General features: G+C 37.3%; 1 protein-coding gene across 1 annotated transcript in view; it reads left to right on the top strand.

The window, feature by feature from the left end:
* Positions 1 to 16,044, top strand: part of PKN2 (protein kinase N2) — a 55,200-nt gene that overhangs the window by 12,139 nt on the left and 27,017 nt on the right. Inside the window, exon 2 of the mRNA XM_082054690.1 lies at positions 11,902 to 12,202. Within this exon, the coding sequence (XP_081910816.1) occupies positions 11,902 to 12,202 (301 nt within the window). The remainder of the gene's footprint in view (positions 1 to 11,901; positions 12,203 to 16,044) is intronic.

Below are 16,044 nucleotides of genomic sequence, written 5' to 3'. Positions count from 1 at the left end.
AGAGCCTCAAAACACAAACCCACCCCCTCACACACCCTCCACCCACAAACCACCCTGTCTCCTTTAAAATACAGCTAGGAAATAGCCACAACCTCCGAAAATTTAAGCTTCTGTCAGAATATGCTGGTCTCTTTGATCAGGTAGAAGTCTTCTTGCTGGTATTTTTCAGTCAAAAGTTAGTTTGTATGTTTTTGTCTCCTGAAGATGACATGCTTTAGATTAGATAGCTCATTATAGAGGAATACATAGTAGATACTCTTGGGAATGCAACAGGTTAAACTTCAACCATAAATAGCTTCTGGCTGCAGTAATGTCTTTCTTTAGCTTAAAGGACTTCTTCATGAAGGTTTTGCTGCATGTCATATCTAGAGTAATTTTGTAGCTCTTGGTTATTAATAAAGCAGAATATTCTATTTCTGTTTAAAATACTTTTCATGCTACAGTTTCGATTGCTAACTAAAGATTCTTCTCAGGCTGCTAACTAAAATGCTTCTGAGCTGAAATGAGGTAGCACACTTGGCCTTGGAGAAAAATGTCTTGAAAGCTCCGAATATATCAAAATCAGTTACACTGGAATATTGGCAACAAATATTCCTAGAACATTTTTTAAAATTTTGTGTGTGAAAACTTTTGTGTATATATGCTCTGTAAAATAGGGCGAGGCTTTTAATATTAGAACATGGGTCAATTTAGGATAAACAGAGATTAAATATTGTGTTCAGGATTCCATTCACGTGATTGGTGCTGGAAAACAAATAGAATGCATGTGTAGTCTTACCCACTCTGGAAAAGGAAGAGCATTGAAATCACAAGCAGTATAAGAAGCAACATATAATTCACCTAGTGTAGTGCAGATATAAGGTAAGAACTTTTTGCAATTTTAATGTAAACTTGGCTTTATAGCATATCCTTGAAGATTTATTTTTGGAGGCATATCTGTACATGATGCATTGAAAAGCCATTGGTTTATGCTGCTTTATTTCTGTTATGTTACAGGTCTCATTGGTGTGTTGGTTATTTGGAAACTGATGTGTCCCATTTTCAGTTTATCTGATATAGAAACTGTGCTGGTAACAACAGCTAGGCAGATGAGAGTCCTACACAAGTATATATGCAAAATGAGAAAAAGCTTATTTGGGAGACAGTACTGACACTGAACATAAAGAGTAAAAGTTGTTAGATGAGCATTAAGAAATCCTTCAACTGAAATCTTAGAGTTTTATTCAACACTTCTCACTGTCACCTTCATTTAAATCTCAGAGGTTCATTCCAGGTCGTGAGAAGGTAGATATGGATTACTGTACTGTGGGTCAGTGGAGGATCAGGGCTCTTAAAAACTAAGAAAATGTAGGAAGTTTTTAAAACCAGAACTTTAAGCAGATTTGTATTTTGGAATGTAAATGTATTAAGAATTTTTTTGTAGTCCACATAGTCAGTAAGTGAAATCACCTGCCTCTTTCATTGCTGTTGCATATAAAGCAGTTAGGTCAGGAAATTTTCTTTTTGCTTATGTTATAGATTAAGACAGGCTTCTGTTTCTTCATGACTTCTGTAATACCTAGCGAGTTCTTAAATAGAAAATGGACATTAAGAGCCAGTGAGAAATTTCCTACCATATTTTAAGGGCCAGAGAAAGGAGGTTTGCAAAAACACTATTCAAATGTGTCACAGCATACACCAGTGCTCTGTAAAAGTCTCAAACAAATGGGGGTGTGAAGTAATGCTTCTATTAATAACTCTGTGTTCATCCATAAACTTTTACTGGAAAGGCATGGAATGAGATGCCTGTGTCTCTTCAAGTGGAATTTTTGGGTGTGGCAACACTTATCCCTGATAGAGAAAAGTGATCTTTTCTACTGACCACCTGGAAAGATGAGGAAAGTATTTCAGGAGGCTTTTCCATCTTCCTACAGCTGGAGATGAAAACAGGAGCAGCCTTTCCAGCTGGTTGGAGTGTAGAGTGTGAACTTAGGTGGCTTCGGATACAATAGCCAAAACTACTGTGAAAGAGGTCTCAATCCTACAGTAAAAAGACGTAGTTCCTTGGTAAAAAATATGAACATGCATTCATTTCCTGTCATAACAGATTCAGCTACCAAGCTGGAGAACCCATAAGCTGTGGTGAAGGCACTGTTGCACTGTCCTAGAAAGCAAAAAAATCTGGTTCCTTCCCCAAGATCTAGTATTTAGCCACTTGGCATGTTGCCTCATAAAACAGATGTTAGTATTATCTCTGATATGTATTGCTGCATTTGTAATGTACAAAATAGTTGGCTGCTAAAGATGATGTCTTAATTAGAGTGGAATGTAGACTCTCAGCTCTTCCATTACTTTTGCAATGGCTAAAAATAACTCCTGTAAAATACAGTAAAGTTAAATGGACTAACAAAGCAGTTGTCTGTGCTGAAAGCTGGAATTGCCAGAAACAAAAGAGATTTTTTTTTTAATCATAATTGTCCATCCCAGAAATAGAGATTCTCGTACCTGGATCACTTTGTTGTGCTTTTCAGATTAAGTAAATTAGTATATTTTCTTTTAACAGTGCCTTGACACTTGTGTGTGTTATTGAGAAATTCCTGTTTACTACCTGATAATGTCTTTTACATCATTTCAATTATTTAAGATTTTTTAACTTGTACAGAGAGAAGGAAGTCCCAAATAGTACTGACTTGTTTTTGTAGTAAGCATTTTAGCATTCTTCTCCTGTAGTTTAGTTAGAATGTGTAACACTTTAAATTCCACCACTTACAGATGTGGCAATAGCTGATACAGTAATTTGTGGATGAGCAGAATGGTCCAGCTGTTGCATAATCTGAGACAGGTAATAATACCTTTTAATTAGGTAATAGTAGCTATTATCTCATTAGTTTTTATCATAATAGAAGAAAACCACCTCACAAATGGGAGTGGACCTGTTTGTCATTAAGTATTAATAACTGGGGTTTGGATTCCTTGGGATTTTATTCTGACATTTCTACGTAGTGATTAAAATTTCTTCATAACCAGAAATTTAACCACACATTTATCTTAATGTTAGTATTACAGCCCTTGAAAATCTGTAGTTGCAATGTTAACTTTACGTTAAGGTAAGTATATTTTTTGGATTGACGCCCAACAAACTGTCACCTTTGTACAGTGTGCATTGTGTTTGAGGAGGAGTTATCGAAGTCATAAGGCATGATTGTGACTCATGTCTGTTGCCTGACCTTTTTACCTTTGAAAATCTCCTCTGCCAGATTAAATATCATATCCTGTAGCTTGGACAATACAACAGTATTCCTTTTTCCAGCATCTTGAGCTATATTATTTTTCTGAATGTTAGGCAAAATTAGGGAAATATTTTATATGAAAAAACAGTGTAAATATTTATATTGGGGTGACAGAACAAAATCATGCTAACTTGCTGTAGCAGCAGAAATGCTTTATTTTAGGTGTTTGCTTTAACATACACTTCAACAGATACCTGACGTGTTATGTTTGATTTGGGGAAGGGGAAGTGAGTTTATCTCTTGTGGACAGATTACTGGTTTCTACATTACTAGTACTTAGTGGCAAATTCTCCACACAACATTTGCATGACCTTAGCTTTATCTTAAATAGTTATTTTCTTCAGTAAGGTAGGTTGGAATTCAAGCATTTCAGAGCAGTAAAACAACTGCTTGCACCAAACTTGAGCTTAATGTAACTCCAGAGAAATCAATCAAGTGAAACTGAAAGAAATCCAGTGACAAGAATTTCTGTCAAAAACCCCTTGGTTTAGTCTCTGGCAGTAATTAAAAATACATGTATTAATTTCTAAAAGAAATTTATTCCATGCATATCCTTACGTAATATTTGGTGAGAATATTAAAATATACACTTTATTTTAAAAGCACATTCTATATATAATCAAGAAGTCATTCTAGGCCATTAGAATGAAGTTGTTTATATATTTACATGGTACAGATGTTCCCCTGAAGAAAACAATAACTGTTTATTTGACAGTGCTGAAAATAACAATCAACCACCAAAACCTAAATCCCTTTCCATGCCTATTTTTCCTATAAATTTTAAAATTTAAGGTGTTTTTTTTTCCAAAGCAACCTCAAACTGTCAAACACACCAAAATAGTAATTTCTCTGCTATTTACCAGTCTTCACGTTTTTATTTGTGTAGTGGAATCTTAAGAATTTTTTCCCCAAAGTATATCTGAAAAGAAGACTTTTCCAGATCAAATTTTCCAGATCAAACTTGGAAAGGTCAAAACAAGTTTGTATGTGGAATTCCTGTGTTGGCAGTAGGAGATACAACACGCATACTTGTCTGTTTCTGCTGCCCAGTCCAGTACATTAAATGTACAGCTCCAGATCAGAATCTGTGACTAAAGCACTTCTTTCCTTAAAGTCTATTGTGCTGCTTTGAACTTGCTTCTCTTTCATTTATTGAACTGTCATTTAATCCACCTGGCTTTCCTCATCTTTCAAAAAGGAGTGCATGGATTTTTCACATTATGAGTACGTGCTTTGATAATGTTATAGGAATTAGATGAGAAATTATCATTTCAGTGCTTTTACTGCATGCATATAGGTGAGGCTGCATTTTAGGGGTAATTACTTCAGTCTTCTTGACACAGTTCTATGATACATCATTATTGGAGATACTTACAGCGTTTAGTATGGTATTAACAGTTCATGAAATCTTTTTCCCTGTATCTTGAAAGAGCTTGTTTATATTTTGGCATTTAATAGATCTTCTGCTACTGTGTGGTCCGCTTGAAACTATATTAATTATGTAAAATGCAGTTTTCTTCACAGTAGGTATTCTGCTTCTTTATCTTGTTTTACTAACTCAGTTGCTATACCACCACTGGTAATCATTGGTACTTCACATGCACTAAAAAATGAGAAGCTAAATTAAAACTAAGACGGTGAAGTCTCATAGAGAATGGAGGAGTGGCATTATTAGAGGCATAATTTCATAGCTGATCTTGTTCCTGGACACATGTAAATAAAAGTTGTGACAGCAGGCCCCCTTCATCATAACAGGGATTTGTGCTGTTTCTTTTGCACGTCTGAAAACAGAGTGGGTTTGTTTCCACTCTGCTGGGCTTGGTTGGGATTTTTTGGCTGGGAGTAGGAACTTGAAGTGACATATAAAAGTTCGGAAGCCATTGCAGCATCTGTACCACGCCTGCTGCCAGAATATCCAGTCACGCTTCTTGGATGCTGTAGCCATCTGCTGATCTCGGATTCAAGCACTTGTTGTGCTGTGCCATAGCCTCCATCCTGTCCTGATCACGAGAAAGGTGATAGTGGGGATTTTATTTTAATGTCTTATTTCTTTGCAAGCCTCCTCATGGCTCCTTCTCCTGGCCTGAAACCATCAGGAGCTCCTACAATTAGCAGCAGCTGAAGGCAGCATTTCTTAAAATGTCGTCCTCCTTTCCATAGCAAGATGTCTCTCTCTCGTGCCTCTTTTTGTCATGGATGCTGGCACAGCACTGCATGGACACAACTTCCAGGTCTGTGAGCAAGTCTGCGCTGCTGTCAGAGACCCTTTTGGGGGGTGTGTGCCTTGCGTTAGCGAACGCTGGCCTGGTCAGGGGTTGTTTGTGGCTGGAAGCCTAGATGTTGATGAGCAATTCCCAGGGAATTTAATTACCTGTTGAGGTGCAGTGTTCTGGCTGAAGTGGGCCACACAGCTTTTCATACAGATGCTGTAGGACTGAGTGCTGCAGCCCAACAGCCATCATGGGATTAAAACCACTCCTCCTGCAGCGTTCATCGGGCCAACAGCTCAAACCAGGAGAAGGAGATGCAGGGGAGACCAGCTAATTGAGTACTGTAGGTTGAATATCCCTATTTTAAGGAACACTTTTGATTTTTTTTTTTTTTTTTTTTTTTTTTTTTTTTTTTTAATCTATGTCATTTCTTACAGCCGGGCACTGACTGTTTGCATGCAGGAGTTGAACCTCATTTAATCAGTGTCCTACTTGAATTCATCTACCTATAATGCAGTGCACTATGGATATTTGTGCCTTAAACACCCTCTTGTTACAAAGCAGAGAGCTGTGACTTAGATTAAATTTAAATCCTGATTTGCAACATGTTAGCACAGCAAACTAATGCCCAAATCTATTAAGCCTCCAAGGTTTCTTCTTGTTCTTGATGCTGGGTGAGTGCTGAGATCTTGACCACATTCACGTTTGCTTCTGGGCAGGAGGAAACAGTCCATGTAGTTCCAGTAATCCAGACAAGCTGTTACATCTGGATTTATGAATGACTTCAGGGGGGAAGGAGAGTTTGCAATTGGTTAACATTATTCTTAAAATCAAAGACTACTGTAGTTTCAGGAATTACTATAGAGAGCTTCAGGGACCTTGGCAGTTAGCTCAGAAAACCAACTTTTTTCCTTCATGTTGTTTTCCTAAAAGATTATTCAGATAATTATACTAAGAGACCTAGTAGTTCCAAATATCTACTTGCAGCTCTTCAAATGAAATAAAAAATTAATAAACATTTCGTCTTTCTGAATTATGGTAATTTTTAGAATCATACATAAGTTGAAAATCCTGGTTTTATGTTTGAAATGTGTACACTTACACTAAATAGCCAAGCATTTTTTATTGTATTTGTCAACCAGGTTTTCTTATTGCTTAATTGTCTATTATTGTGTATTGAAATGGTTACTAAAATTCAGAAGCATATAAAAATGAATGCTAATAGTTTTAGGAAAAATATACATAGTTTTACTGTGAACTTTATGGTCTTTTTTTTTCTTTTCTGAAGGCAGGTTGAGTATGTGCTAGTAGCAAGGCAATGTCAAGTGTAAATAATATTTTGCATGAGTACTCATCAGCTGTTAAGTATTCTGTAAGTTAAGGCTCCACTTACCTTTCTATAAGAACTCCTACCAGAAGTCAGCAATCTGAGTTCTTGCCCTGTTCAATATTTGCTGTGGTGAGTACATGGTGCAACACAGTGCAGTTGTTCTGTGGTCTTAGGAGCTAGGCTTTGGGAGGTATTTGTGCCCAGGATTTTAGCATTATCTTTGTCTTCTAAGAGGTGGCACTTTGAGGATCTCATTTTGAATTGGAAGTCATCCAGTGTACATAACTTAAGCAGATTCTCTGATATTGTTCAGCCTCATGGTACTCTTTTCTATTGAGCAGTACCATTTCCATTGTTCAGCAATTTAGATGTTTTATTCTTAGATGGGATTTTGGCTGATAAATGAGTTTGGCAATGCACCTGCTTCACCGATTATTTGGTTCAGAATTGACCTGATGGAAGAAGTGTGGGGCCCCCCTGGGTTTTCATAAAGGATATTACTACCCTCTTTCACCACATCAGCCAGAATAGACTCTCTGTATTATTAGAAGACCTGCTCAGACCACTACCCATTATTTTCAGCAATTATATTTAAAACATTTCCTAAGAGTACAGAAATTGAAGGCTGGCCTTTTGAATTCATCTGTGTAAATAGTCTTTGAGCCAGCAATCAGTGAGGCTGAGTCATTAGGTCATTGCAGTAGGAAAGCTATATATATGGGCTCCTTTTTCTTTTTTTTTTTTTTTTAAAGCAGTAGTATCTAATTTGTGGTCCTTGATAGTTTGTTGTAGTAACTATAGCTTCAGTTTCATTACATGCTGAAACCTTTTAGAAATCTATGCTCTGGCTCGTAAACATGTATTTTGCCATTGCAGAGCAGCGTGCATCGCTGCCCCTAATTGCTGTCCCGGCAGCAGGTTCCTGCGGGCCGCCCTGCCCTGCGCTGCCGGGGCAGAAGGATGCTCTGCCCAAAGATCAGCTCCTCTCCTTCAATCAGCAGGCCAAACACCACCAGAATTAAAAAGAAACTGAGAATCAAGAACTGGCTGCCCATTCTTTTGTCTTGGTTTTTAAAGCAGTGAGGCCTGTTCTCTGTTTTGCCTGCAGGAGTGGTTTAGTCATTTTTGCTTCAGGTCATTTCTACTCTTAAGATATTTTATGTTAAATGATTCTGGGAGGGAGAGTAAAGGAAATGGCTGTGCAAAATCCATTGATGGTTTCGTGTCATGGAGAATGTGAACAATTTCATCTGTCTTTGCACCCTGCCTGCTTGAGCAATGTAAAGGAAAGGACTTGGCCCCCACCTCTGAATGTTGTTTCTTTTGACATGCTTCATGTCCAGATTGAGGGGACAGAAAAGCTACGTCCTAATGGATGCAAGGCTCAACCTGAGAGGGAGTTTCTCCACTTGGGGAAAATAATTCTTGAAAGAATCTTCAGCTCTAACAAGAGACTTGTAATAGATTGTCATCAAATAAAGAATATTCTGTGTCCTAGGTCACTTTCAGTCACTTTACAGTAGAGTTTGAGCTTAGCATTTTGGGAGATTCTCTTCTAAAAGAAAAAAATCCTACCTCACTTCTCTTATTCAACAATTAGACGCTCTGTCCAGTTGTGTCCATCTTGGCATTATCTCACTTTGCAAATGGGACGTTGCTGAGGCTGCTCATGTCCCTGGCATGAGGATCTGTCTCAAACCTTGATTGCAACCCCACAGGAGAACGTGTCAGCACAGGAGCAGAGCAGCTTCACTTGCAGAACATGTTCTTGCTCTGCATTCACAGCGACCGGCAGTGTCACTGAGTGCACAGTGGCCTCTGTGGAAGACTGTTCCACAGTGACCTTTGTGCCAGGTGACACATCTAACTGGGTGACAGGATACTTTTAGTTCAAAACTATAAGCTCTGGATAACAAGAGAGACTGAAGGAGTGTTATCTGTGACTTTGGGGGGATTTCAAGATTAATGTTTAAATGCCTGGGCAATGTGAGCAGCTCCCAGTGTTACGGCATCCACACTGTTGAGCTCTGAGCTGTCTCAGAAGCAGATTGAAGACTTTGTGTCCTGAAACCCTTAAGTCCAGGCACAAGGATGCTGCCGAGACTACTCAGGCTGAGGAGAAATTTTAACTTAATAACTGGAAATTTGGAATGCAAATTACTAATGACCATGGAGATTTAATTTAATTGAAGTCTTGTTAGAGACTGTGTATCTGGAACAAAGGCTTCACAACCTGTTTATGGAAGAACATAACATTCCTTTAACAGGTGGGATGTAGGGCTTGTAGAGGGATAAAATCCTCCCCTGTAACAAAATATGTTATTGTTCAATAGATAAACAATTAACTGAAGTCTCTTTGGGAAACTCTAGTCAAGAATATTTCTGAATTATTTATATTTTAATTACATTGTTCTGTTTGAGAAGTGTACATTCTTGGCATAATTTTAGCATACTTCAGGTGCTCCTGGAATACAGAATGGTGGTTTTCTTTTGGTTTTGGGCTTGTTTGGGTGTTTTTTGTTTATTTTTGGTTTTTTTTGTTTTCTTCTCTATATTTACCACTTGTCTTTCTCCTGTGAAGTTTGGAAAGTGTAATATCATGCTTTGAAGTAGGTAGGTGATGAATTTATTGCTAGGAAACTTGCAGAAAAAGTGCAGAGGATTATGGTTTAAAAAGACACACTTTTTTATTTACAAATGCTGGCTTGATCTCTATTTTTAAAGGCTCAATAATAGTATACTAATCTTGAAGGTCTTTTCTTACATACTAGATTTCTATGTGTTAGACAAACAAGGAAATCAAAGATCTTAATCTAATTTGGATATGCTTATTGCTTAAACAAATAGTTTGCTATACAATTGCTATATGGATTTGGTTTTGGTTCCAATTGTTTCTCCAACGAAAACACTCAACATGTGGTGGTTGGTTTCCTTCGTTATGGATATCAACCTTTGTACTAGTTGCTCATCACTATTGATTATTCTTTGGAAAAAAAAAGTCAATTCCTTTTAAATGCCTAAGTATGGAAACAATGTCATGTATTTCCCAGTACTACTATTAATAACCTCTCTACAAATGCATAATAAATTATTTATTTTAATCTGCAATAACAGAAATATACTTAGAGGAATCACAAGTGCACTTTAAGTATAAGATTGCAGCATTTTTCCCCTTTTGTTTCTTATGCAGTTTGTCATTTCTGAATTGCTTCTTTGTTGTCTTTTTCACTGATAGACGAATTCTGTGGTGAGATGGTGATTCTGACTACTTTTAATAATTAAGAATCTTTGAGTTACTAACTTTTTGCGCTACGAGTAGCAGCTATGGATAGAAACATTTTAATAAGGGGGTTTAAAGGGGATTTAGAAAACCTGTAAAATTATAGTAGACGACTAGTAGATTTGATCTTGCTTATGGAAGACAGTATCACTGGAATGAAAGCTGGAGAGGGACTTCTTACAAGGGCATGTAGTGATAGGACAAGGGAAAATGGCTTTAAACTGAAAGAGGGGAGATTTAGATTTAAGGAAGAAATTCTTCCCCGTGAGGGTGGTGAGGGGCTGGAACAGGCTGCCCAGAGAAGCTGTGGATGCCCCATCCCTGGCAGTGTCCAAGGCCAGGCTGGACGGGGCTGTGAGCAACCTGGTCCAGTGGAAGGTGTCGCTGCCCATGGCAGGGGGTTGGAACTAGGTGATCTGTAAGGTCCCTTCCAACCCAAGCCAGTCTATGATTCTATGACTGTGCACAGATTGAAATAGTTTGACTAGCATTATCTGTTGACAGGTATGACCGAGGCACGACCTTCATGATCCTCATTTCCCCAAAGTCTTTCGAAAGCAAACAAGTCACTGTAGACTGTATCTAGAGATCATGCATTCTGGGATGTTCTTACAGTTTATTAGCCCCATGCTGTGCTTTTTGAACTCCTTCCTGAATGCTTCCTTCTGCTGTTTCCTCTGCTGTATTGTTGGTTTTTCCAACAGCAAATACTGATGACAACTAATTTTACACCCAAAAGTTTCAGACTTTTAATCATCCCCTTTTAATCGTCAAATAACTTATTGTCCACTCAAGTATTTCAGAAGTCTAAGCAATTTCTTCATTGTGTATTAAAAAAATTTAGTGGAATTTTAGTATTTTGGGTAGTTACCTACAGATCAGGCCACATATTTACTAAATACCTCCCGAATTATGACTGGACCAGATTCCAAGTTTTGGAGAGCCTTTCTGTGATCTTCACTCACCTAGCTCTAGCTAAGACTTCTTGGATAGGACCTAGTGTCTGCTCATCATACAGGGTCCATATATATGACACACAGGAAGTGTTATTATGTATGTAGTTAATTGTATTTGTACTTCATTGGTGTAGGTTCTATAACATTCTCTTTGTACTCTTACTTCTTAATAATACGTAAATATATATTAGGCAGAAGAAATTACCGTATCTGTACCGGTGGTCTGAAGACTTTTTCATCCCCTGCTCCCGTACTGCATCAGTTCCTACTCATCACTGCAATGTTTGTGGATTGTGTTTTTTGGTTTTGGTGGGGTTTTTTTAATCTAGCAAATCTAGCAAATTTATATTCCAGTAACATGCAAACATCACTAAGGGTTTTTTAACTTTTTTAACAGTCTTTAAAAGGAATATATTCTAATGAAGGTCTAAAAATTCATCATAGTTAATAGTTGCTAGAAGTTAGTCTTATTTCCTGTATTCATTTGGTCTATTAAAACACACAGTTAAATCTAGAAAATTACAAATGTGAGTCATTAGCTCTGAGGCATAGAACTGCCAGGCAAGCAGCGACGACAAATCCAGAAGTATTTAAATCTCTTGCAGTTAAAAATAGGCATAGTAAAGATGTCACTAAATTTAAAATAAATCTGTTGTAAAATGCAACTCCAGTTAACTTGTAATGTCTTGCGAGGTTGTTGCTTTAGGGTAACATGAGTGTAGACCCATGGTTAGTAAATGGTCTTACAAAGTATTTAACACATAGAGGCCTAAGGCCTAGTCATTTTAAGTTTGCAGCATGCGTTGTCAAGAAATAGTGTTTCCTGGTAGTTATATTATTTTATTTTTCTTTCTAGGGGGATGCCAAAAGTCTTCTTGCCTCTGAGAATGTGAGCACTGGCCAAAAGTTGGACTTTTCAGATACAATGGTACAGCAGAAGCTGGATGAAATAAAGGACCAAATCAAGCGGGAAATAAGGAAGGAACTTAAAATCAAGGAGGGAGCAGAGAACCTCAGGAAGGTCACAACGGATAAAAAGAACTTGGCATATGTGGACAACATTTTGAAAAAATCGAATAAGAAGTTAGAAGACTTGCATCATAAGTTACAGGAGTTAAATGCACACATTGTTGTAACGGATCCAGAAGATGTTGCAGGTACCATACGTTATTGTGAAATCAGTTTTTCTTCTTAGCTTAGATAAGCTATATCCCATTTCACATGAAAATATTGCTCTGGGAATGAGCAAATCTGGAGCTGGTGAGTTTGTTACTTATGTATGTCTATTTGTTTTGACTCACAAATAAGTGTCCAGTCCCACTGAGTTTTAAATTGTTTTCTGAGGAGTACTATATTTCACAAACTATTTGATAATTCTCTGAAGACCAACTTAATAGGTACCCATTCTTCACTTTCAGTTATTACTATATTAAAATATTTTCTCAATCACTGTAATATTTTTAATAGCTTTTCATTGTAGAAGAGCGAATTTCAGTAGCCCTTGCAGTGATTTTTCTCTGAGTTACAACACTGCAAGTTTTAGTGTTAATACACCTTTTTATTCTATGGGAAAAAAGAAAATATAAAATTTGTACTTTAAAGTTGTTTGTTTGTTTTTTAAACTTAACTTGTAACTAACTTGTAAAAACTGTTTTTCTGTTGCACCATTTATCTGACTAACTTATTGAACATTTCTTACTGTGGCAATGATTTTTTTTTAAGTCTTCAGGCTTTTCTACAGTGGAGCTGCCATTTTAAAGACAATTTGAAATTGTTTTCACAGAATCACAGAATGGTTGTAATTAATGGTTTTAATTAGTGTTTTCTGTGGCATGGCAGCGAGTCGGTGCTAATTTCGAATGTAGTTTTTAAAAATACCAGGCTTGGTATTTTAAGATGGAATGTTGTGAAAGTAAACAGTCCTTTTTCAGCTTTGTGGAATGACTTGGGAGATACTGCCAGCCTGGTGATGTCACATGGCACAGGCTCTTCTTGGCAAAACGTTCCTAAATGTGCACAAGCCATGGAAGGTGTGTGTGAAGTGAATGCCAAGCCTTAAGAAGCTTGGGCAGTAGAATAAAAGACCACATCATCCTTGTGAAGAAAGGTTGGTTACAGTGAGAATTTAGGAAAATACCGGTAGGTGATGTCAGCAATTCGCACTGTCTGGCCCTGTGACATGCTGCAAAAGTGCCCAAAAGTGTCTGTGGGGCCTGCACAGTATTCTCTGGTTTCTCCGCACTTTTTGCTTTTGACCTTCGAGTTGCAAGGGGTGGAGGGGGGTACAGCTGGAATGAGTAAGGAAAAGTAGTTGCTGCAGCATGAAATGAGAATTAATACAATAATGTATGATAGCTGTTGGGTTTTTACTAGGATGAAGCATTCTGTTCCATATCAGTTAAGGTTTATGAAAATCCTCATCAGTGTTGACAGTAGTGTGGCTTTTACAGGAACAGGAAGAGTGGAACAGAAAGAAGATTGTATACAAACTGTGTGTAAATCGAGTGTAAAAATCTGTGTGGACATCAAGTTTATCTAGTAGAAGAATGAGCAAAAAATGCTGTTGTTGGAGTGCCCACCCTTCCAGTGTAGTGTTTAAAAACTCCATCACAATGAATTAAGAAGCAATATTGTCCTTGTGCGTGACTCGGGAAATGCAGTAGACCCTAAGAGAGCATGAACTAGTTCTAAAGACATGGTTTGGGTACAAAGATCTAAATAAAGTTGTTCAGTTCCTTAGTACACTTCCGAAAAGGCCAGCAGTGCCCATTGCTATTGTGAATAACTGTTAGCAGCCAGGCTTATCTCGACTTGTGTTCAAATACTACAGACTTCATGAAAGGCTCAAGGGATAAAAGATCAAGGCTGATAAACTTCTGTGCTTCTACCTGCTTTTGATGCATGCTAAACTTCTTAGTACTATGTTTTTAACTTTCATTCAATTCAAAGTGTCATTGGTAGATAGCTTCTACAGTTTTACTTAATTATTGAAATACGCAAGAACTGGTTCTGTTGCGATCTTTGTATTCTCTGTATAGTATCACATTAAATATTCCTACATAAGACCTATTTTTATAGAACATATTGCATAACCTTCTAAAAAAAAGGTCTTTAATTCTTGTAATATCTCCTTTTAGATCAAAGATCTACAAGCACCCACTGTCAAAAATGGAAAAGCTTGAGATTTTTATACTGTTTGCCTTGTAATTTAATCGCCTGTGTCCTTCCTCATTCGTGATCACTAGTTCATGGGTGGGGAGTGCTATCAGTAAACATTCTGTCTGTCTTGAGACTAAGGGGTACAAGTCATCTGGGTGATATTCTGACTTTTTAAACTAAAGTCTTCTGTTTGTCTTAAGGTATTAGTGAGCTTGACTTTTACAAAATAAGGTTGGTAATATAAAACTTATGCCAACTGTGTGGGTGTTTGTGTGTGTGTGCATATATAAGTATACACATACTATTCAGCAGATACATATAGCCCTAAAGATCTGGCAGTGGATACATCTGTGGAGAGGTCACAGGTATCTCAATTTGGGAATTCTTGCTTTTGCTTGGGATCGACAGTGAATTTAATAAGCATTTACCGATGAAGATGGGAGCTCTCTGGAAAAGTACATTGTTTCCAGGGATTAGCTTTATTCTAAGTTACAGCTTTTCACTTTAGCTCATGTTTGACCTTTTTCTGGTCAGTTAGTGACAAATGACTTAAAAGACAGAAGGAAATATCTGGGAGGTTTTTAGACTGTGAAGAGTATGAATGCTGAAAATAAGGTGAAGAGAGTTCAAGAGCTGTAAGAGTCAAGGTCTGCTTTCTCTTTATATACTTTAATATTTGGGGAGGAGCCCAATATTTTCCTTGTCTTCTAGAGTATATTGTGTAGGGTTTTGCAGGTTCTAAGTAGCGAAGTCAGGACTGAGATTCGTTGGGAAGTAACACTGAGAGAATCATTGTCTATAAGATGATCATACCTTTGACATGTCAGGCCTGAACTCTGAAGATTTTTGGACTGTTTCTGTTGATTGGGTGAAAGGTTGTTGTGGTAACTTGGAAAAGTAATTTAATCTTTCCTTGTTCCTCTATCTGAAAAGTGGGTGTGAACATACATTTGTAAAGTGCTCCAAATTTAGAGCTGAAAAGTGCCCTGCAAGCCACTGTTGCTTGTGATCTCAACCAGGAACATACGTTACTTTTTTAACAAACCACAGATTTGTAGTGTTACTTCTTTGTAACCACCACAGTGTAATTGATACATGTGAAAACCATTAAACGTAGTGTTAATTAATCTACTGTAGAAAAACATGTTTTAATAAAATTCCATTTCAAGCAAATTAAGATATTTTGATTGTAGTTTGCCTAGAGCTGAAAGCTTCCCATGTCCTAATGCCATAGGAAATTATTTTCACAACTATTCAAAGAATTGGTATTAAACCTTGTATAGTGCAGTTTGCCAAAAAGGTAGGTTACTGAATGTGGGGCTAGGTTTGGCACTGGATGTAGGATTCAGAAACAACTTTTAGCAGAACAAGGGTTTACTTTACGTTATAGGGTTAGTGGTGAATCTAGATTTGTTTTAGAAGTGACACTTTGTACCCAGGTCTGCCCTTATCATGTAGTGTATTAGTCATACTAGGATGTGGAGTTTTAAAATTTGTAGGTCAGCGCTAAGAACTGAAACAGAATGCAGCAACACAAAATGAGTAGAAAAAGCCTAGTGACCATTGCTGCTGAAAATCAGAGAGATTTGTTTTAATGTGTAACATGGTGAAGATTATTTCAGTCTTAGAGCAGAAGAAATTTTGTGTCTTAAAAACGTACTTCTACACAGTAGCACAGATTAAATTTTCTTTTCATGTGTCTAAAAAGTAGAGCAGTAGAGATTGTGGGTTTTAATATGCCTCAGTGAGGTGTAAGATCGAAATAGCTTACCTACAGCAATTCACTGATTTAATTAGGCATATATTTGATACGTAGGATATATATAAATTGGGAAATTAA

This window comes from Streptopelia decaocto (assembly GCF_964273445.1).
Source record: "Streptopelia decaocto genome assembly, chromosome: 5".
Classification (NCBI taxonomy): Eukaryota; Metazoa; Chordata; class Aves; order Columbiformes; family Columbidae; genus Streptopelia; species Streptopelia decaocto.
The sequence above is the reverse complement of the archived record's forward strand: the minus strand, read 5'-3'. Positions and strand labels throughout refer to the sequence as shown.